Genomic DNA, 23,546 nt, shown 5'->3' on the forward strand with positions numbered 1-23,546 from the left:
ACTTAGGATATATATATATGCATGAGTTATGTATACTTGTTAAGTTGTGGTCAAAAATCTGATTTTGACCCTATCATTTTGGTATACTTTCATTTTAGATGTACCTGTATAACCTAGAGGTGGACAGCACGAAGTACCCGGATATTTATTTGAGATTTGAAAATTAACATTACTCAATTGAAACGTGAATTAGCCATACACTAACTTTTAAACATTTTTAGATTCTTTACATCGGCATGCAAAATTTTCATATGCCTAGTACTTCTAGTGGAATATTTTAAGATTATTATCACTGAACTACAACAGCACTAGATATTAACATATACAGTAGTACACAATACTGGTCAAGTAATTAATTTATCGAATACTGTACTTTAGCAGGTGTGACAGGCAATAATTTAACCATTACCTCTTTACTATATATGCCTACTATGACTATACGCTATATCGTATGCCTTACTGTGATTGATTGGAGTTGTCGTAGATACCGAAGAGCCTTTACCAATAGAATTTTGCATTAACTTACAGAATCATCTTAGTCTTAATTCTTACTGTATACTTGCATTTTATATGCAATCCATCTTGGATGATTAGTTTACAATTTCAAGGAAGTATATCACCAGATGATTTTCCAACTACTTTTTACTTTATTTTATACAGTCATAATATAAATAAGTTTTTTCTTAATTTGCTTAAGGATTGTATAAAGTAATAATCACTAATCAATGACTAGCCGTTAATTAATAATTGAATCTGTTATCATATTATTCAGTTAGGGTAATCATCTCATGTATTCCGTTTCTTAATTATTGATCCCTCTCTTTTAATTCTCCACTCGAATTCCATCATTACACACAATGATAACTTGCTTATGCATATGTAATTGTCTTCGGTGATTTCAATATCATCTTTCATTAAGATTAACTGAGCAGTACATAAAATGTTGAGACGATATAGACAGTATTACTGTAGAACTAGCCGGTTACGGTGATTTATGTAGGAGAATTTTGTTACAGTGTTCCATTCATTGAAAAGTACGTAATCAGGATTTGATTACTTTGCAATCCTTAGTTGATTACAGTGGATAAAATCAGCAAGGAAACCAGTTAATTCACCGTTTTATTAGGTCATCACTGTAATGTATTACAATGCATAACGTTGCGATGAAGCACGCCGTCAAAGAAGAATATATTGTGACAGACACAAATTTCTAATTAAGAGTAAATGGTATTCGCCGATATTGTGATATGCCAACTTTGCTTCATGAAATAAAATTAGTTCTTCGGGCAAGGGCTGTATCTGTCTTGCTTTCTGTACAAGGATAATGGAACTGCATTATTGCCGTATATCACACAACTACCGGATTGGCAGCTCAAGGATCGTTTTTACATTTGTAGAAGTAAGTTTAGGAGAACATGCTGCCGCTACGATTGCACTGCAAGCTGTAATATTTCTAAAGTATAGACTACCCCAATTTCGTCATCTATATTTGAAGTTGTATTTTGTATCTCTCTTATACGTTTGTACTATAACATATTAAGTAAACAGTCGTTAATGATGGAACGGCTTCATTTTAGTAAATAAAAGCGATCAAAGACGTTAACAAAATATCGATTTTTATACAATAAGTAGCATAAACGTTGTAGCTAGTATTGCTTCAGTATTTTCATCGTTGACAATTCCCACTTTTATGTTATTGAAGTTGACTGTGTAAATCACGTTATGCTTAACGTTAAGGTATTCAAATATGTAACAATGTATGAAGATTTCTTGAAATGTAATAATTGAAAACAAAAGCTAAAATGTTAATCACTATTAATAAAACTATTCAAACCATATTCACTTAAAAGTACTACATTATACTTTCCATCAATGTGCATCTAAAAGCAGATTGAAAACAAACTAAAATTTAAAATTACTTGCAATAAAAATTTAAAATATCTATAATTTTGTGATTAAACTCTTGCCTTCTTCGCCCCTGTACTGATTCTATTCAAAATACTGTACATTAGTCCCTTGTAACTTCTAATTCCATTTTATTTTTACCGCCGATCAACAGCAGTTTCAGACATACTTAGTAAAATAAAATTTATTCAAAATAGCTTCACGTACTGAAACAGTGACTGTACGGTACAGTACTGTCGCAGTGATTTGAACACACGCACTTGCACTTTTTAACTTTCATGATATCGTATTAGGATTAGTATTCCATACTGTACTGTACATTGTACTGTACACTGTAGATAGGATACTGCATCCGATACTGTACAGTATACAGAGGGTGTCTCACAAGTCTTTCCCACTGTTTGAAATCATATGAAATTATAGTTTCAAGTCCTTATTAGACAAATTTAGTATCATTTGATTGGAAATAAGATGCTTTATGCGAATATGTAATTTAAAAGCACATAAAATGTGTTCAAGTTACTAATATTAGCACTTAAAGTCAAATATTCTTATATAAACTCTGGCGCTTTTCTACAGTACATTGTACTGTAATCGACACGGTACTGTACACTGTACAGTACTTGCAGTCTAAAGTTCAATGACCCGCATGGCCCTTAGCTGGCCCGTCACGGCACGGCAGGAGTCAAGAAGTGAGTATCGCTGGTGCTGTTCACTAGAGGGTCTCTATTGCTCACTGATGGTTCACTGTTCAGGTGTACGGTACTGTACCATTTTGTTGTGGTACTCACGCATGGGTAGAAGTGAGTCATACAGTATCCGAGAGATGGCACAGCGTAGTCAGTAGTGACTTAGTAGTGCAGTACCCGCGCGTTGACAAGATGCGAAACAAGCATCATGAACATGTGCTATATTTGGATAGCAAATTGGCAATGACGAAGATGAGCCTATCAAGTTCATCCTCGACCATGTCCATTGTACAAGACGCTTGTACTGTATATTACAGTACTGTGCACTGTAGACCATCGCTTTGCCGCATAGGCGCGGTAATAGTATACCGTATAAAATCCACTACTATGGGTGGAGGCAAGGTGACCTACGGTACACTGAGTACAGTAGTGTCCATTGAACACAGTCTAGGACTGACACCGTCAGTGACACGTCAAGTCACTGGCCAACATTGTCGTTCAACCTCTCCTCGTCTAGCCTCTGATGTCCGCACGTTTTTTAGGCTTTGCAGGTTAGTCAGTTCGCCATTCAATTAGACCAAGCAATATAATACTTCTCTCTTGACTAAAATTATCCTCTCTGTTTAGTTTATTTGTACTGAATATTGTGTCAAATTATTGGTCGACTAAGATGAATGCTTGCCTATGCATTCAATCACCAATGTGACCATTCCTTCCATACTTGCACATGCAATCTTAGCCGTGTCAAAAAATTCCTTTCATCCATTCTCTAGTAATCAAGAATGCAAACCAACATGGATCCCAACAGCATTGTGGAATTGTTATCCAAATCACTCGACCCACAAGCGCATGAGGTTGTGGAGCGTGAACTTCGTACGGTGAGTTGCTTGTCAATCAAAGAGATCGTGGGCAAAATGGCGTCAATAGCCTACAGGATAAATCAACTTCTCCAAAATGGAGAATTCCTACTAGCAACATCGCTCACTTTTCATCAATCTTGTTGATGACAGTTGAGTTGAGAAATGTTGAAATGAGTAGATCCTGCTTGACATGGAGACATTAGATGCAATGTAGTCACTAAATGTAGAATAATCGACTGCATATCCATTAGCTACAACCAGTAGCCCAACACTCGTGACAGTGCCTTGATTCAAACATCGATCCATCGACCTTGATGTTCTTCAAGGGTGTATCATCATCGATAGGATGTTAAGGTCTAATAAAATATCTTTCATTAGTAGCCAATCAAACTCTATCGTGAATGGAAAATTTCATCAAGAGCATTTCAATATTACTGTATAAAGTATCATTCAAACTAAATTTAGGCGGTATATCCAGTATGGTAGAGGGACTGGTCCGTGAATCCAAATGGATTCTTTGCTGGCGCTAACACTGCATTTTTTTGCCTTCATTCCATACTAGAGTAGTCTTGAATGGAAACTAAAATTTGTGCTATAGTTATATCACATCATGGCTATCTTGCATGTGCGTCCTGTAGATACTGGCTCAAGTTGCTATCCAAAGACTAGTATCCGTCATCACGTCATTAGAATGGAGCTATCGCATCGGCCGCAATCAACAAATGGTACTCGGTAAATAGCAAGCGACTGTGCTTAGCAGTAATTCTCCTCTCCATCATACAATGGTAGAGGGCATACTCTTACAATTCTTGACCATCAAAGATGAATTCGTGATAGATAATTAATTAACGGTAGATTGTCCATGAAGAGAAAGAAATGTTTAACATTGGTTTCACATTTTTCGTTCCTATCTGCCAAGAACAACAACATTCAGAAATCCCAATATGGCCCAAGACTACAACTCGGAGGTGTTAGTGATGTACACGCTTTTACTGACAGTACATTGTGTAATTGTTCCGCATTGGACTGTACTTTCAATTCTAGTAATGTTAAAAGATAGATTGTTATTATAGAGACACTATTATTTTAGAGGAGGACTATTTTTCATCCTATATTTGTTAAAGCGAGATTGAGCATTGTGAAACAGTGATACATCAGCTCAAAACTGTATCGTCAATTGAATCCGTATTAAAATAACGAAGTAGAATTGGCTTGTGATTATCAAATTGCCACTGCTGAAAAAAAGAATGGCAGTACTGAATGATCTACTGTGCTCAGGCTTTACGTCTAGTATATTCTTATGTTAATCACAATATCTTGGTATTTGAACCATATTGAAGAAAATCAACCTGAGATTCCATGATCGATTTTAGGACTACTAAATTGGCCCTATTTTTCGACCAGTCCCTTCTAAAATAGGCACAGTAGTTAGTTCTAGGATCGATGATATTATCACTTCGGACACCAGTCACTTGTTGATAGAACTATATACTATATAGTTTGTACAGTACCATGGACTGCGCTATTGAATACTCATTTATTTATTTTTAAAGTAATACCCTCCTTCCGCAAAACGTTACGATTGGATACAAGATTTTTAGGTATACTGGTAATATTAACAGGGGATTGAAGAGATAAACTGTCTATCAATAGGCAAGATATTCTTCAACTTTGTTGTGTTTACAGCGGTGGGGGTAATGGATGATATCGATATCGGATAGCCATACGACAGGAAAGATAATTTTGTAATACTTTTACTAATGGAGGGAATGAGTGAATGCCATTGGATAAATGCGTATTTGGAGGAAATGGCAACATTTTAATGCTCTGATCTACAACAATTATATTAATGTTAGTTAAAAGTATTTCACCGACATGGAAAGGTTAAATTTATAGTTGGGAGTTATTATTTCCTGCATTAGGTGTATTGTATTAATATTGGTCAGTCCGATACTGAAAATAAATCTATCAATATTTGAAATTTACTATGTAGTTACTATATATAATTGGATCATATTTTCCCATTCATACTGTAATTAAGTATAATGATGCTGCGCGATTTTGGTGTTTTGTCTTAACAGAACTTAAACCGACTGTGTGTATTGCTTATCCCATTCAATTATAAACATGCTATTCAGCTACCAATAGCCAATTGATAGTCCGTTTATATTCGTTTCGTCGTATGCTGTGTATGCAAGCAATTAAACTGAATATTGAGTATACAACAATAGTTAATAAGATGTCGCACCTAATTTGTTATTATAGTTAGAACAGAGTCCTGGCTACCCGATATGTTTAATTCAGATCACTTGCCATCCGGAGATTCAGATGCCGATCAAGCAAGCAGGTATTATGCAATGTTATCATTACAATAGACGCGCTATAGATGTAAAAAGCATAGACTACTAGAAATTACTTCTAGTAATTTTTGAACTTGTAAATAACTTTCAATGGCTAAGCAATTCAAAATTTGATTGGCGTGATTTAAATTACTACTAAAGGAATACTTACAAAATTGTATCCCTACTATCACAGCAATTATTTATCTAAAAAATATGGTAATGCGTTCATGGGAATTACGCAAAGACCTCGAAGATAAATTTGTTATAAACGATCAGGATAAAGAAAGTATTCGTAATAACATTGTAGAAGTTATCATCTCGGCACCTGATCTGCTTAGGTTAGATTTGAAATGTCTTTATTTTTGATATATTTTGATTGTATATAGATAGTCATTATTATCCTAGCGATAGAATTTAATATTCTAGGATCTGCACATGCTAGTTGATCTTTTAACTTTAATACGAATTTGTGGACTATAATTCATAGTTCTAATGTTATCGTTGTCTGATACATGTGTATGTTAAAAAGTGTGTTGTTTATCTTTTGCAGAGTTCAATTGAATGAAATTTTGTTTACTATATTTAAATGGGACTATCCTGAACGATGGCCTGGTATTGCTGAGAAGCTAGTAGCTTACTTTTCATCTAATGAACAAAACATGTGGTTAGGATGCTTACACTGTGTGCACCAGTTGGTTAAAAAGTATGCATACAAGAAACCTGAAGAACGTGGAGCTTTAAATATTGCTCTTGTTCGCTTATTACCTTTAATGCGGGATCGATGCTTGCTCCTGATGAACGACGAATCGTTACCTTCTGTTACTCTACAAACCATGGTATTGAAAATATTCTATAGGATTATCGAGGTACGTTATCGATTTTGTTCTATTCTACGAACGCTGCTTAATTTTTTAACATTTCGAACTCTATATCCAATCTTTTTCTCTATTTTGTAGACTTGGTTACCATTACAATTAATTACGGAAAGAAATTTTCCTGCTTGGATGGAAGTTTTTCAGATCGTGCTAAATCGTGATGTTCCTCAAGTAAGATGCGCAATACGCTCAACTTTATGTCTAGCTATAACTATTGTCCCTTACATAATAAGTAAATATTCAAATGCAGGATAAACTATAATGGTTGATTTATTTATAATTATAAATATAAGGCGACTTTAGAGCTTGATGAATATGATAGAGCTAATTCTATCTGGTGGAAGTGTAAAAAGTGGTGCATGAAAATTGTAGTTCGCATATATGAAAGGTAATTGAAGTTTGTATGTATTATTCTATATTGCCGATTTTTATTAGGGCTTTTAATTTATCATAGGTATGGACAAGCAAGTTTAGTTCAAGATGACGAATATTCGGAATTTGCTAAATTTTACTCAAATAATTTCGCAGGTGATCTAATAACGCTTACTGACTGATTGATACATTGAATTTGATTAGAGTAAATATATATGTATTTTTGTATTACTAACTTGATCGATAATTTACTGTCTTCAGTACCTGTTGTTAAGATCGTATTGATTTGGTTGGATAAGTGTAGACACAATGCATACGTCTCGAAGCCTGTTCTGCAACAGTTGTTGATGTACTTAAATTACAGGTACTATCAGTAGCCAAAAATTTCCTTTTTATCATGTTGTAATTAATACTTGTGGATTATTACTCTTCTTGAATAGCGTATCACATGCAAAGGCCTGGAAAGTTGTAAAACCTCATTTCCAGGTATTGTTTCGATATTGGTTATAGTTTTGTCATCAAATTCAACTATAATTATGCTTCAGTGATTTAACGAAGTTTAAATCATCTTAGGATATCATAAGGGATATAGCACTTCCCATCTTAAGCCACAGTGCGGACGATGACGGATTATGGGTAGAAGATCCTCAAGAATACATCCGGAGTAAATACGGTAATTGAGTGTCCTATGAGAATAAGCTATCCTGTTATTAACAATTACTTCAAAATTACTGAATGAGGCCATAGAAATAACCGATATCTTATGTTATTATGTCTTAATATAGATGTTTTTGAGGACAATTTCTCTATCGCAAATACGGTAGCATCCATGCTAACAGCGGCATGCGGGAAACGTGGAGGTATACTAGATAGCCTAATGGCTTTCTGCTATAATATTTTGGTAACACCTGCGGACCAGCGCGATCCTAAAAAAACAGATGGTGCTCTACATATGATCGGTTGTCTTGCGGATATTTTATTGAAGGTACTTGAAAACAGTGTTACACTGTTTATGTTTGCTTATCGTTTCGTAATCCTAAGATTTTTAAATTTTGACTTTTTATATTAGAAACCTAATTATAAAGCACAACTGGAAGATATGATTGTTCTACACGTTCTTCCGGAAATTCAAAGTGGATTCGGTTATCTAAGAGCTCGGGTACTACATTACTGATATTAAGCTGTATATGTAAGCTAGTACTCACTTGGAGTATTTTCAATCTACTATATCATTAGGCGTGTTGGCTCTTGAAAGAAGTCAGTGAATTAAAATTTCGAAACAGGAATAATCTTTCTTGTGAAATAGAATTAATACTAAAATGTATTACCGCCGACCCTGACTTACCTGTTAAAGTTGAAGCCGCTGTAACACTACAGCATTTAATACGATTTCAAGGAAATGCAAGTAAGGCGTCTAGTCTAGGCTATGTTGCAGTATTGGTATATATTTTCTCTTAAAAATAGTAACCACTAAGTTTTAATTCTTATCGCTTATAACTGGATTATTTTCTGTTTCAGTATCACCATTTTTGGAACCACATATTAAGCTTATAATTATCGGTAAGTTCCAGTAAGGCGTCAAATTCTTGATGTAATTGTAGATTAATTCTCTTTGATTTATTTAATGCCTTCTTTTACCACTAGAACTTGTAAAAATTTTACGAGAGACAGAAATAGAAGAACTGTCTGGTGTCATCGAAAGTGTTATCAGTACTTTTAGTTCCCATGTTATTGTCGTGGCTGTGGAAATTACCGAAAGTTTGGTTTGTATTTATAGTTTTCTATGAGGATTTGTTACGAGGCTTATTAACGTTGCAGTTGCTGTATCAAGTAGAAGTTTAATGTTGTAACTGACTTTACTTAAATACGACTTTCATCTATAATAATATATAAGTGAGTTGTTACCGATAGATCTGCAATATAGTATACGCGATCAATTCGTTTCATAAAACATTTCGCAGATTTTATTTTCTTTTTGCTTCAATCCGTGATGATTTTCTGTCGATAATAAATATACAACCGATGTAAAATCGTTCTTCACTGAATTACCATTCAAGTTTTTTACTGGTATTTAAAATGGTAACTACTTCATGTCACAACAGGTTGGCACACTGATGCACCTTGTTGAATCGGAAGATATAGAAAATAGCAGCAGAGCCCTTATGGCAATGAGTGTTATCACTACCATAGAAACAATTGCAGAAGTTATGGAAGAACACGTTGAAGTGAGTGTTGCTTAGTGTTCGATCAGTACAGCTTTTTATAGTAGATACTGATAGTATAAAGGTAGATACATTGTAAAGCTTTCTGTCACTAATGTGTCTCGAATTTGAACTCAATTTTATTTAAAGATTATGAGTCAGATTGAAAAGATCATTATGAGAGTGGTTGTTTATTTTTTGGAAAACTCTTTATTTGGTAAATGCTACAGAATTGAATGCCATTTTTTGCGAGTATATTTTAATGTCTTTAGCAGCCTGAATTTTAATTCACTATTCTTATGCATTTATATTAGAATTATATGAGGAAGTTCTTTCCTTGGTATTTTCATGTACTCATAAAAGAATTTCACCAGACATGTGGAATGTATACTTCGTAATTTACGAAGCTTTTAAACGAGACGCTTTCGATTATTTTACAGGTACGTAATCTACGTGCTGACTTTAGTACTTTACTGTAACAAATAATGTTATATTCCGTGTTGGCTTAGATAATACTTTGTATACCACACAGATATTGTTCCGTGTCTCCATAATTTCATCACAGTTGATACTGAAGCCTTTTTATCTGAACAAAGACGTTTGGAAGTACTATTTGATATATGTAAAACGGTTCGTTTACTTGTAGCATAACATGATAATACGTAAACAATAGCACAATCTAAGATTACTTTTATTATCATTACTCTAATTTGATTGACCATACAACAGGTCTTAGAGATAGATCAATCATATGAGGAGATGTACACCTACGCTGCCAAACTTTTGGAGTTGACTATTTTGCAATGTCCTGGTCGCATCGATAATTACTTCCCACATTTTATACAAATTTGTTTAGAAAGGCTTAATAAACAGTTAAAACTAACCGAGAGTAGGACCATGTGCTTGCAAGTGGTAAGTAATCATATTGAATTGTATTCTAATCAAATTTATGCTTATTCGTTTAACCACAAAAATTTTGTAGGTCGTCGCTTGCTTGTATAGGAATGTAGATTTAACGTTACACATCCTGGAGACACTTAAATTGTCGTCAGCGAATCCACCACTAACTCAGGGATTCATGAAGCAGTGGATTTATGATATGGACTCTTTCTTAGGGTTACTTTTTTATTATTAACAGTCAATTCTATCTATGTAAAATGAGTTAGATTTTATTTATTTCGTTTTCATAACAGTTTACATGACCGAAAAGTATGTGTTTTGGGTCTAACAACAATCTTGAGTTTACCAAAAGAAAAACGACCGGCTGCGATAACATTCTTTAACTCGCAGTACATGCGATCTTTAATAATGCTTTTCCAAGGACTTGAAAGAGCGTATGCAAGTACGGATTTTTTACGTTATATTCTAAAATATTATTTTAAGTTTAACGGTAACAATGTCTAGAAAGTAACCGAAGTAAAACCCTTGAATCACTACTAATTGTGATACAATGACTAGGTCGTGCAGCTGATGATAGCGATAGCGAAGAAGAGAGCGTAGAGGACAGCGATCAGGGTATACTCGTATAGCGATAAACTTTATTTAAGACAGAGCGGTAGCAATTGGCTAATTAGTAATTTTAGTTAACGTTTTACCGTAATTTATATAGTTCTCCTTCATTCGTTTCTTGCTCTAGAGGAGTTAGCGAGCGATGAAGACGAATATGACGAAAAAACGATATCTAACTTAGCCAAAAAGGTAAATATGTTTCAATACTGTTACCACGTAGAATATGGTAAATAATAATTATATTGACTTGTGGGTTCATGCACGACACATTATGGTAGGGTGCTGCTGCCTTGGGTAGTTATGATGATATTAATGAAGCAACAGAAGAAACACAGTTAGAAGCGTATACGACCATAATTGATGATGAAGACAGTGTCGATGAATATTGGGCATTTAAGGACTTATTAGCCAGTACGTTGTTGTAAATTGTTGATGTATGGTTAGATTATGATAAATAAGCTATAATATTGCTTTATAGATATTTCCACGGTGGAACCGGAATGGTACGAATCACTGATGCGTCCTTTGGATCCAACTCAACAAAAGTATTTTGAAAGTATCCTAGTTTTGGCTGAGCAGAGAAGAGCCGCCCAAGGTACACAAGTATATTCTGTATCATACATATATCGTATATGCAGTGGCTTACAACGTTTACATAGTGATTCTATTGTGTATGATATTGTAGCGCTTTTATTGATTTACTGGATGCTTTACTCTGTAGTTTCGAGGCGTATAAAAGAACAAGGTGGCTATAGCTTTGGGGCTCCATCGATTCCTACGGAATTCAGATTTGGTTAACTTTTCCCTTTTAAGTTTTCATCCGGCATGTGTACTAAACTGATTAAAGTGATAGTCAGATGTTTGTAGTGTACATTTGAAAAATTATAATTAAATTGATATGTCTTCGGTTGTTATGATTCTCTACTAATATCGCTGTGTTTTATATCATGTAACGTATTTAACGTACTAATATGAATATGAGTTCAAAGATATGAACTCCCTGTTAACTTTATTCATTTCTAATGTAATGGATATATGCAGCATTCACTGATCTATGCACGCCATTAGGAAAGAAATTTAAACGTATGTTAAGAATGTATAAGATTATAATAGCGGTTTTGGTAGTGTATATTTACCTTATGACTTCAAAATTTGAAGAGTATCACAGCTTTTATTCTTTACGTAAAGTAGAAATTGAAAGTAGCCAATGCTACTTTCACATAGAATTTACGGAATTGGCTACGGTCGTTATGTAGTACAGTATCTATAAATGGGCTTGGAAGATAATTCTTGAACTTGTTACAAAATTAAAAATTCAATTGGTCTACTTTACAAAATGTAGAAGGCAATAATTGGAGAATTCTCATTTTACGTGAAATAATTATTTTCACTAAAATTAACCTTTGTTACTATGTAATATTTTGTAATAGATGCAGGCAATTTTATGCTCTAAATGTGTTGGTAGTGACTAGAAAAGAATAGATTAAAATCCGCATTGAATAAAGTTGATACACTATAAGATAATCTAGTAGATTATATCTAAAGTTATTTACTTCTGTTATTGCAGGCAGCACTTTCTTATCTATTCATCCACCACTTAGAAAATGCCCTTGTTACCAATAAGCAGACTTTTTAGCAAAACGAAATATCTATGATTATGTTAATTATTTCTTTCTTAGCGAGTTCGATCTGTAGCAATCTCGAATAAATAGAATGTCGTATAGTATCGTGAGACACTAATGTCGATGTTCCACAATATTAGCAAGCATTTGTTCGTGCAATAACGAATGATAGTGATTTAGATTAGAAAGATGTTTTAGTATTTTATTTCTCAGGGTTAAAAATCATATATCCTTAACGACGCACCTTCTAGTCACTTTATATAGAAGACTAAAACGTGATATTGCCTTCATGTAGTTGTATATCAGGAATGCTTGGCTGCTTCTCTTAGGAGGTTGATGTATTTGACGGGCACTCTTGGATTTTCTCTCAACTTTAAGACGAAAATGACACCTACACATTTACCTTGTACTACGATATCGATGTGGGTACTAGCTATCATTTATCAAATTTAGATAGGTATATTTGTTGACTCGAAAAGTAATTAATATCCACTTAATATCAACCATTCAAATTAATACTGTACAATTATTACACTGAAAGATATTGCATAGCGGGGCGTCAAGGCAGTTAGAGAAGCGTTTATAGCATATAGCAGTCATCACATCATACATGCAGTTCTTAAGCTACCTTTTATCATGCGTACAATGTATCATGCGATATACTGAACATTTTAAATTAGACTATACGGAAATTGTGACCGTGATAAAAATTGCAATTTGAAAATAATGAGAATTTTTTCCAAATTTGCTACATAGGATAAAGAATGAAACGATTGTTTATACGTACAAGGTCTAAGAACTAATATTCATTCTAATTAACTCAATAAAAAGCTGGCATTTATTACAAATACCAGTAACGAAGTATTCTCTAGCTGTGATATAAACTTTACTAAATGGCATCTTAATGTGTTATTGCATATTGTATCACTCTACAGTTAGCACAATTCATTTCTTGGACATAGCAAAGTAAAAGCGAAATTAATACGTTTTGATAATGCTCATCGAGAATCGTAAGGATAGAGTTTATTTATGTTGATAGTCTGTTAAATCAATGCTATAGTCATTAACACACAGATTTGAATTACGTAACATCTGTTATATGACAATTTGTGCTACTCTTAACTAAGAAGTAGTGCAGGGCACGATATGAATAAGTTATTTATATTTCAAACTATGTAAATTGTAAAGAATCACATTATACCTCGGCTAATTCAAGGAATTAGATAACGTTAATATTAAGTACAGAGTGAACTACCAATCTCAGACATTGAGCAATATTCATAGATACAGCTTATGGGAAGTATGACACATATCACAATCATAAACTGAACACGCGTATCCAGAGTAGTTTTACGACGATAGTTGTGCAACATTATCCATCTGTAATTATATAGGAACGGGAATTGTTAGCATCTAATAAAAATATAAGATTATGTGATCAATGAAGTGTTTATACAAGTAGAGTAGCTCAGAAAATGTACAGTACAGAGGCTTCTACTGTTGCCATGATTATACAACACGCTTTATACCCATGTTTTCAAAATTGGAGTTTAACTGGCGATCACATTTACTTGCCATAAGCAGCCAATGTTAATTTCTGCATGGTAACATGCTTTTACAAAGGCTCAGTTATTAGTAACGCAACACAAAAATTAGGATATTGGAATATCAATACGTTTACAGGTCGACGCTCTCATCGACGAAAGACCATCTGTATATTAGTACCACTGTAATAATACGCGTCTCATGAACAGTAAAACTTAGCATAAACAGTGGTAAGTTATATTAGAATATCAATACATATACGGGTCAACGTCTCATGGACAAAAAGTCATCTGCCATGTAGTACCATGGAAATAATATGCGTTTCAATAACAGCGAAACTTGGAGTTCAATATAGGCGGTAGTAAGTAATTATACCTTCAAAACTTAAAGAGCGATAAAAAAGTAAATTTCGACAGTAGACCTTTACTTTCAGCCAGCTACAACGTCACAGTTGCAATTACAAAACAACTGCTACATAGAGATAAAATGCTTTTAAGGCTATTAAGAAGAAGGATTTTTCTTTTTCCTTAAAGCTCGAATTAGGCGCATCAAACCTTTTTTATCTTGAGGCCACCTAAAATATTTAAACATTCTACATATCTTGGGTATATATTCAGGCAAACCGTTGTCCATTAACATAAAAATAAATTTCTTATTACGCATACCATGAGCGTAAATATCATTCGTCATAATAGTGTCGGCTAGTCGTAAAGCCCTAATGTGGGTTAGATTGTACTCAAACGGTGAAGACTCGGGAGCATCTGCCATGGGGACTTCCTCACCATCAAAGTCTCTATCACTCAAATAATTTTTATCAAAAACGAAGAATACCAAGTCCGCTTCTTCCATCTTGGATGCAATGAAAGCACAACAGTTTTCGGTATGAAATTCATCGGCCTTGTAAGGATCCATACAGCTCATACCGAATTCTTGACAAAGAGTCTTTGCAAGACTAGCTACATTTTCTTGATGTGTTTCACTGCGGTGGGAATAAATCATTAACGACCGCGTTCCAGGTGGACGTCGAACTGATGGTAACATAGGGACTGTCGATAGTAAAATAATAATTTATAAGTTTACTGTGTTATCATCGCCATTACATTAATATTAGCACTACTACTACGCAATTTTTTTCAGATTTCATTGAAGAAAACAAATTCTAACTCTATTTTTTAAGGTGAATTTCAGCGTATAGTAGTTTATACTTTGCCGGGTGTTTAGTATGCATATCAGAAACAGAATCAGCATTTTGTAGCAATAAATTGGTAGTATTACACTGTCAATTAGTGCGGTACATTGATGATACACAATTATTCATTATTCTAAGAATCCAATTTTACCTTGGACTGTTGGATACTGTACATTTTCCGTCTCGGACTGTTCGTAAAGAGGTTGTAATGGAAGGTGGCCATGGTAATGATGATTGCTAATATCTCGACTGGTGATAGGATTGCGTGCTGGTGCAGGTAAAGCGTACTCGCCGTTATGATCATTTCTAAGTTCTGTTCTGATATAAGAATGTCTGATATTTCCTTGATCAATGTAGAGTCCGTCTAGAGTTCGATCAAAAAGTAAAGCAATTATTATTACCTTCGCATCAACAGCCAGTCAGTATTAATATGCCAAGAGACATTCAACTTAACGCCTATTTGCTAATTTGGATTTATACTGCAATTCAGGTAAGAGATTTGAAATAATTTTAGTTTTAAATACACAAGTACAATCTCAAGGACTATTGGAATAGTGGCTGCATTATTGCTGTACTGGTGCGTTCAAGCCGTTTTACATTTATCCCCCCCCCCCTCCCCGATATCACAAAAAGAACAAAACACCGCCCTGTCCATACTGTACACTGTACAGTATAGTCGTATACAGGTACTGATGTATCTTTTGGCTAATACTACGCGTATACTGTAGGTAGAAGCGTTATAACAAAATAACTAACATTCGTACTATCCTACAATGCGCATTAAATCACTACTTTAAAGTACTTTGAACTGTTATTGAATACTTTGTGAACTTTATGATTAGGAACATTGTCATAACTGCTGTGGATCACTAACAGGGAATCTTATATAGACCACGGTGTGTTATCATCTTACTTCTCTCTATTCTATGTAGCGCTAATAAAATATTTAATAAAAGTTGAAAAATCCGATTCATTCAACTGGAGCAGATATCCAGTAGTTCATGGCTGATTTCTACGCGTGTACAAGTATACACATCGCATCCAATGAATTGAAGATTCAATCACTTGCCCGTAACAGAAGCTATCGGCGCATCCATCCATTCATGATACTGTAATCGTTCAATGACATGTTTCCAATGCCTTGGTGATTGTCAAGTAAATGACCAACCGTAGCATGATACTGGCCAAAAGCATACAGTATTGGTTATGAATAGTTACTACAGTAGTTTATTGAATCATCAACAATATCATACAATTAAAAGTGGTTGGGTGTGAGTTTGTTGATACGTTTCTACATTTCTCGATATTGAAGAATAAAGGTAAAACGTCGCCATTCGACTACTATAAGATCGACACTAGCGTTACATACCCCTTAAACCATCTCTAACGATCAAGGCTAATTCTTGACGACCCATTCTTTCCAATACAGAAATGAATTCTTGTACAGTAAAATCGGGAAAACGTGCGAAATGTTCATTGAGCATTTTCAAGGTTATCGATGGATGGCAGTTTGACAATCCATGTATATCGCTCTCACTAAATTTCAGTATGGAAGCCAGGATTTTCCAATTCTTGGTTAGGCTTGATCCATTATCGATATCCAGTTGTTTAGCAACCTCTTTCAAGATATCGAAAAATAAGTATCGCAAAGGAATTTTGGACGAATCGTAATTAGCGTGCGCAGGTTCGTTGGGTATCAAGTGCGACATGACGAGACTTGGGTTGGTCATCGTTGAATTTTTCAACCACGTCCAAACAACTACAGTGAAGACGCTTGTGAATTGGCTGCAATACAAAATTGAAACAGAAATGGAAGTTGCCTTCTAGCTACAGTTGTAGTAGTAGTAGTAGTAGTAGTATGAATGGATTACTGTCGTGTTGAGGAAGGGTTAACGGAATGAAAAATCAAGTAAAAAGACAGAGAAGTCTTTCAATGTTCATCGACACTGGCGGAATGGAAATTGTCAGGATTTTTTTCAAGGCCCAATGGCCGATTGATTTCTCCTTTCCTTACAGTACACAATGTGTCTACAGTACACTGTGAAGTACATAATACTGTACAGTACTGTACTGTACGCTACTTCCGTGTTTAGGTCCATTACAGCGCCGGTACGGTACGGTATTGACGCCAGTCAAAAAGTATGCGGAAGTTGTCGCTTCAGTCTTTCCATTCAGACAGGCAGACAAGACAGCCGAAAGAAAGAAAGAAACAGGTTACAAACAAGATCGATGTCTGCTATACTCATAGTGTACACTATAGTGACTGTACACTGTCCAGTATCACTTAGTCAGGGTAAATGAGAAAACACAGAAGATAAATAACCGTATCATACGGATGATACGGTACAGTACATTGTACAGTATTTTGTACAGTACATGTACTGTACTGTACACGACAGTACTGTAGTTAGTGAATCGACGCAGTAAATACCAAACACGCAAGACCAATACTGTAAACTGTACTGTACTGTACTGTAGTTCGTGAATCGACGCAGTAAATCACAAACTCACAAGACTAATACTGTAAACTGGATTATACGGCACTGCACTGATCATGCGCAAAGAATAAAAACATCTCCTTGAAGACCAATACTATAAACTGGATCATACTGCACTGTACTGATCATGCGCAAAAAATAAAAACATCTCCTTTCGATGGCCGATTGGTCCGATACACAGAGTTAGTACTGTACTGTACGACACAGTACTGTACAGTACAGTACATACCAAACACGCAAGACCAATACAATACTGTAAACTGTATCATACAGTACTGTACTATACTGATCATGCGCAAAGAATAAAAACGTCTCCTTGAAGACCAATACTATAAACTGGATCATACTGCACTGTACTGATCGTGCGCAAAGAATAAAAACATCTCCTTTCGATGGCCGATTGGTCCGATACACAGACTTAGTATCGTATCGCGTTTTCCTATCGAAAATACCAACCGGTCTGGGCTGTGAAATTAGACAGTAGTATTGAACAGTCCATTTTCCAAGATGGCTTCAAGAAATCAAGGATTCGCCAATTATCCTGGCAGTCGTATTGGTAGCCACTTATTAAGAGATCATCCAATGCTTATTCATTTGTTAGCGCATGATCTAGATGCATACAATGTCGCTGTTAGTGATTGGCGCTCATTAGGAAGTCGGTTAGGACTGCCATTTGATGATATTATGTCCTACGAAAATTGCAAAAGTCCAACTACTGCTATGCTAAGTGAATTATCGGTGCGATATTCTATAACTATTATTGATGTGGTGCGTGCCTGTCACGGAATTCATGCCAGCAAGGCTTTACGTACCTTATGGGACTATGAGGAAGAATTACAAGGTAAGTGCTACCTCCAATATACTACATGATGTACAGTACAACCCTTTGGCCAAAAAAAAATACTTTCTATTATGAATTATTATTATTATTTTCCAGCGTTCATTTGTCAAGTTCAGTTGAGTGAAATTTGTTGTTGATACAGAACGCGATACAATAGGACAGTATTACATGACATTGTTGATAGGTTTATTTGCCTGATTGAATCGTTGGCTATTCCTTGTTCTTTCACACTGGTTAACATAATTTTCTCAAAGATTTCAAATTTTGCCCTTCCATTTTATGAAATATCTCCGTTTACTCTACTTTTACTATTCATACGCGTATGTGTATTCATGACTCCACCATACCCTCTTCCTACCGTATCGGCGCCGTTGTCACGGACTGTATACTTTCATTGTATATACAGTAGCAATCACTTGGAGTCATTAAAACACTTACCCATGAATGACTGGAAAAGCAAGTGGAATGATCGTACTTTCATTAGCAACAGTTTCGCCAATTTACATCAAACGTTATCAATCGGGCGTAGAAATTGTACAAGCGAGACACTGCAGTATATATCACTACTGTATATACTAATGATACTCGGGGTTAATGAGGTTATAAAGGAAAAACGTCCAAGTAAAAATAGAGATAATTGCAGCTGCGACCTTCGTATTTCGCTATTTTGAATCATACGGTACAAACAGTACAATCGACGGTGTGAATGGTGTGCTATAGTATTTGAATGTTCAACAACTGAAAAGGTTTATCTTTGTACTAATAAACGATTTCATTTTGCAGAACCTGGCAAAACTATTATTATCATCGTTTATACGTATGACTGTGAATCGCCTGCACTTGGATTGAAAAACAATATTTGTCGCCAAACACATGATCGTGTAGATGTTCGACCGTTGGTATACGATAACGGTTTTGCGCTTTATGACTCTAATCGAAGAATATGGGATATGGCTCAGACAATCATATTTATTTGTAGCGAAGAAAATCTCAAGCTTTACAGGGCTCATCACCCGTTGTATTACCTTTCTAAAATGCCTGCATCAAGCAATTCCGATTTACGTATACCTATGGACAACGAAATGCACAGAAATAAAGGTCGTAATCCGCGTTTTTCTTTTGTACTTTGCAACGGAGTATGTCCGCAAGATTTTATGGAAGTTTTTGGTGTCAGGCACTATATCTTTTATTGGCAATCGGATACACTTATAAAAAACATTCATTCCATCGAAAACTATCAGGCCCCAGCAATAGGACCAATTGTGCAACCTAGACAAATACAAGATTTCTAGGACTATCGGTCTCTTATTACTATCATAATATAAATATCAATTTATTTATGTGTTAACTAGATGTAAATTTCATGTGGGGTTTCTGCTAGTGTTGAATGATTCTATAGCGGATATGTGAAAACATGGGCTTGTGTTTATCAATAAATCAATCCATGATATATCCTGGAATAACATTAGCAGAGCTCATGCTAGCAATCAGGATTGAAGACAGTAGTCTTGTAGCTACTGTATATGTCTTATTTGGTTACGCTAAAGTATCTGTGTAAAATCTTTTCATGCTGGTCAATGATGGATTGATCATTTGATCACATATTCGCACGATCGTTATCGCCATTACGTCGAGATGGATGTGTAATCTTGAAACCTATATTTACTTTTACCACTTTGAATGCAATTCTATCGCTATATCATGTAGTTGTGTTCAATGAAGGTATATAATATCTACGTATATGTATTGGTGTACTATATTGACCTATGTAATGAATCACTAGCTACGATATACTTTGCGTTATTTCTCGCACTATCGTAGCACAAATTCGATCTAGAATAAAGTTGCTGCCATGAGGTGTAGTCAAAATTTGAGGGTGTTGTAAATCTTTTTCTATGGAATCATGCTAACTATATTCAGTTTCGTATTGTTGTATATATACATGTATACAGTAATGTGTTACAAAGGATTTCGCAAATGTTATCATGTTTCTTTGAAGCTATCCATAGTCTGTCTATACACTCGTATAATTAATTAATAACTATACGCATTCACTTGACTACATTTTGAATACCACAAAGTGTTATTACTGAAGAAAGTTGAGTATTCGTAGTCTTGCATGGTCAGATTACAAGCGACCAGGGTCATGAGTGTAGACGTGAAGGCCATTCTTGGCTTAGCAATCTAAATGCAGTTTTTTTTGGGGGGGGGGGCTGTAGCTTTCTACACTCGTTGATTATTCAGCATTGGTTAACTTCAAGACGCTACAAAATATCTCAATCATATAATGATATTATCATACAGAGTACTCTGTTATACACTGTACTGTGCTGTACAAGCCGGAGTAGTTGACCTAGTGTCCAGTATGCATAAACGTATTTTATTTATTCCAGTATTTCTATTTGCTTTACCATGTTTCAACTGCATCAGAGACCAGTTGTTTCTAGTAATCCGCGATTGTATCCATCATAGGGAATTACAGTCATATTTACTACTGCACTATTAGCAAATATTGTGCTGACTGCTGTAGTATCGTTGTAGTGCTTGGGTTTTACAACCCCTTCGGTTCGCAATCGTCTTACTCAAAATCCTTTCATCATCAACAATCATGAAATTACCTTATAAGTATAGCATAGTAGACTATTCTATTTCTTAATATGTGATGGAGGGTTCGAAGAATCAGCGTCTGCGGACTTCATAACCATTCACAGAAAATATGCAAGGGATTTTAATAAAGTTGATTACTTTATTGTAGATAGTAATGGAGGTACGATGCGGTAGTTACGGTAGATCAGCGTTGAAGCTGTCGTGAAGTAACGTGAGAAAGTACTCCTACTACGAGTAGTGCAACTGAACAACTCTGAGGCAGAAATCATCAGTATTTATAGCATTAGAGAGAGAAAACATGCAGAGAACAGTATTGTAGAATTAGACTCATCATAGATCATAAACAGGCTATATAATAGTCAATAATTGTAGGAAATAGCAAAGACTGTAGGTGCTATAAATAACTGAACATGACAAGTTATATTTGAGCATCGTTGAAATAGACTGTAGAGGTATTATATTGGGAGCATAACAAAATGTCTACTGTATATTTACGAACATGTCTAAAAACTACAGTGAAACTAAATACACTACATAATGCTACCATACGTCAATTACTACTGTTATTAGCCGAAACTACTATAATCGTTTATTAAATTGACTACTGTCCTAAACTATCAACGACTAGAAATGAGAAGTAATTTCTAGTAATATTTGTAGTAATCCATAGGCGAACTGTACGGTGTCCAACTTGTGTAAAACATATGTCGTGAATTGAGTGGTCATTGGCTTTATAATGTAGACATTTTACTGCAGATTACCAGACATTAGCCATTGGAGAAATCCGTCCCTTTTCCATCCCTTCGATTTTTATACTGTACCCTACCAATAACTATGACAGTCACTGCCAAGTCATACTGTACTGTACGACCTGTGTTATTACGGTACTGTAACGTTCAGTACAGTGCTACAGTACAGCCTTACACTGTACTGTACACTGTACAGTGTACAGTACTGTACAATATTGAAAGTCCCTCTTTCCGTACCGTACCAAACCCAACGTTGAAGGCGTTGCCGATAACGTCCTGTTTGAGGTTGGTTAACAGTGCGTACTTTCCGGCTTAGAGCCTTGTCAAAAGTTCAAGTTAATGGTGGAAAATGTTGTCGTTCAAAAATAAAAATACCAAGGATTCATTATTGAAAGCTGCTCGCGAAAATGATGTCAAACGCTTTATCGAATTATTGGATAAGCGATCTTTGAGGTAAATTCCATCAATGATCTTCATCATTGTCCATTTCAAAACATCATGGATATTGTTGTATGGTACTTGTATTACTATTTTGTCATTGAATGTGTCGCAGTTTTATGCCGCAGATACGACATCGCCTTTCCATTCAAATGACTTTTCAATTTATACATAGGAATCAATCGTGATATTATTTGCTTTGAATAGATGATATTAGATTGGCAGAAAAGACATTGATTAACACTATAAATGGATTAATTAGTCGTGCGGTCGATCAATGGATAGCAAAAATGATTCAAATGTTAATTTGATCTCAGGCTAGTGGTGACCAATCCCTACTGTACAGTAGAAGGACTAAATTACTGGGGTTGGTCAATACTGCCATGATGATAATCTTTTCTAATTTCTACTTACTCTATTTTACAGTACATTACTATCAGTATAGGCATAGCATATAATAGAAAATAGTTCAACTTTCTCCATTACTTTCAATCGCATGAATTACTTGTTTTCGTTGAAAGACTGTATTGGACTACTGCTTATATCACATACGCTACATTGATTATCGGCTTAACCTTCATAACGACAGCAACATAACGTATATATATATATATACATATATGTACTGTAAGTGATGGAAGGGAACTACAGGACACTGAACAACATAGTACTCTGCAATGCTTGGAAATAGCCCAATAAACAAGATGATCCTTTCTTCAGAAATTTCAATTCTACTTATTTCATATCTTTACCCTAATAAAATTCATCAATTTGCCTGCGGGGGTTGTGACGTGAACGTAGACTGTAAAGTATCAATCTAAACAGCACAATTGATTGAAGAACGAATGGATTTTACATTTTTTTTTATTTTATATTCATCATTGGATGGTCGGGTTAGCTGCATGCCTGTAGTTATCTATTTTATTGCAGTTATTTTCTTGACTAAATTTGACCAAGTTTACTCTTTCTCTATCAACAATCAATATAGAGTAGCATGCATTACAAAGCAATAAATCATCATCTTATGACACTTGTTTTACGTCGTACGTTGAGCACAGCAGTGTTTTACTTCCGGCTTTACGAATGGATCAGTTAGATATCGATAGAATACGGTATATCGTATGTATAAGTTAATTGTTGACTTCCCTTTAATCATAGCATCATAACTTTTCTGTTACAGTAAGGAAGAGCTACAAAAGTACTGGGGAATCAATGGCAATACACCTTTACATCAAGCTGTTATTGAAAATAATTGGTAAGACAATTTTCTTGGAATAGAAAAAGTTTTACTTTCAAATGTTACG

General features: G+C 35.0%; 3 protein-coding genes across 3 annotated transcripts; 2 read left to right on the forward strand and 1 right to left on the reverse strand.

Moving 5' to 3' along the window:
- Positions 1–3,388: 3,388 nt before the first annotated feature.
- On the forward strand, positions 3,389–11,551 carry TRIADDRAFT_18952 (uncharacterized protein; the record flags this gene model as incomplete). Its single annotated transcript, XM_002107952.1, has 27 exons — positions 3,389–3,476; positions 5,724–5,801; positions 5,990–6,134; positions 6,347–6,662; positions 6,753–6,842; positions 6,965–7,059; positions 7,126–7,199; positions 7,305–7,407; positions 7,484–7,529; positions 7,617–7,716; positions 7,829–8,028; positions 8,113–8,202; positions 8,280–8,448; positions 8,562–8,603; positions 8,688–8,806; positions 9,146–9,268; positions 9,395–9,461; positions 9,559–9,684; positions 9,777–9,878; positions 9,981–10,156; positions 10,227–10,360; positions 10,438–10,586; positions 10,703–10,767; positions 10,883–10,942; positions 11,032–11,164; positions 11,232–11,348; positions 11,475–11,551. The coding sequence occupies 27 exons, from the start codon at positions 3,389–3,391 to the stop codon at positions 11,549–11,551; spliced, it is 3,084 nt and encodes a 1,027-aa protein (XP_002107988.1).
- Positions 11,552–14,421: 2,870 nt separating this feature from the next.
- Positions 14,422–16,839, reverse strand: TRIADDRAFT_52026 (uncharacterized protein; the record flags this gene model as incomplete). Its single annotated transcript, XM_002108714.1, has 3 exons — positions 14,422–14,966; positions 15,261–15,473; positions 16,479–16,839. 3 exons carry the CDS (start codon positions 16,837–16,839, stop codon positions 14,422–14,424), a joined length of 1,119 nt encoding a protein of 372 aa, XP_002108750.1.
- A 1,275-nt stretch (positions 16,840–18,114) lies between these two features.
- TRIADDRAFT_63512 (uncharacterized protein) lies at positions 18,115–19,740 on the forward strand (the record flags this gene model as incomplete). Its single annotated transcript, XM_002107953.1, has 2 exons — positions 18,115–18,448; positions 19,232–19,740. The coding sequence occupies 2 exons, from the start codon at positions 18,115–18,117 to the stop codon at positions 19,738–19,740; spliced, it is 843 nt and encodes a 280-aa protein (XP_002107989.1).
- Positions 19,741–23,546: the final 3,806 nt, after the last annotated feature.

This window comes from Trichoplax adhaerens, genomic scaffold, assembly GCF_000150275.1.
Source record: "Trichoplax adhaerens TRIADscaffold_1 genomic scaffold, whole genome shotgun sequence".
Classification (NCBI taxonomy): Eukaryota; Metazoa; Placozoa; class Uniplacotomia; order Trichoplacea; family Trichoplacidae; genus Trichoplax; species Trichoplax adhaerens.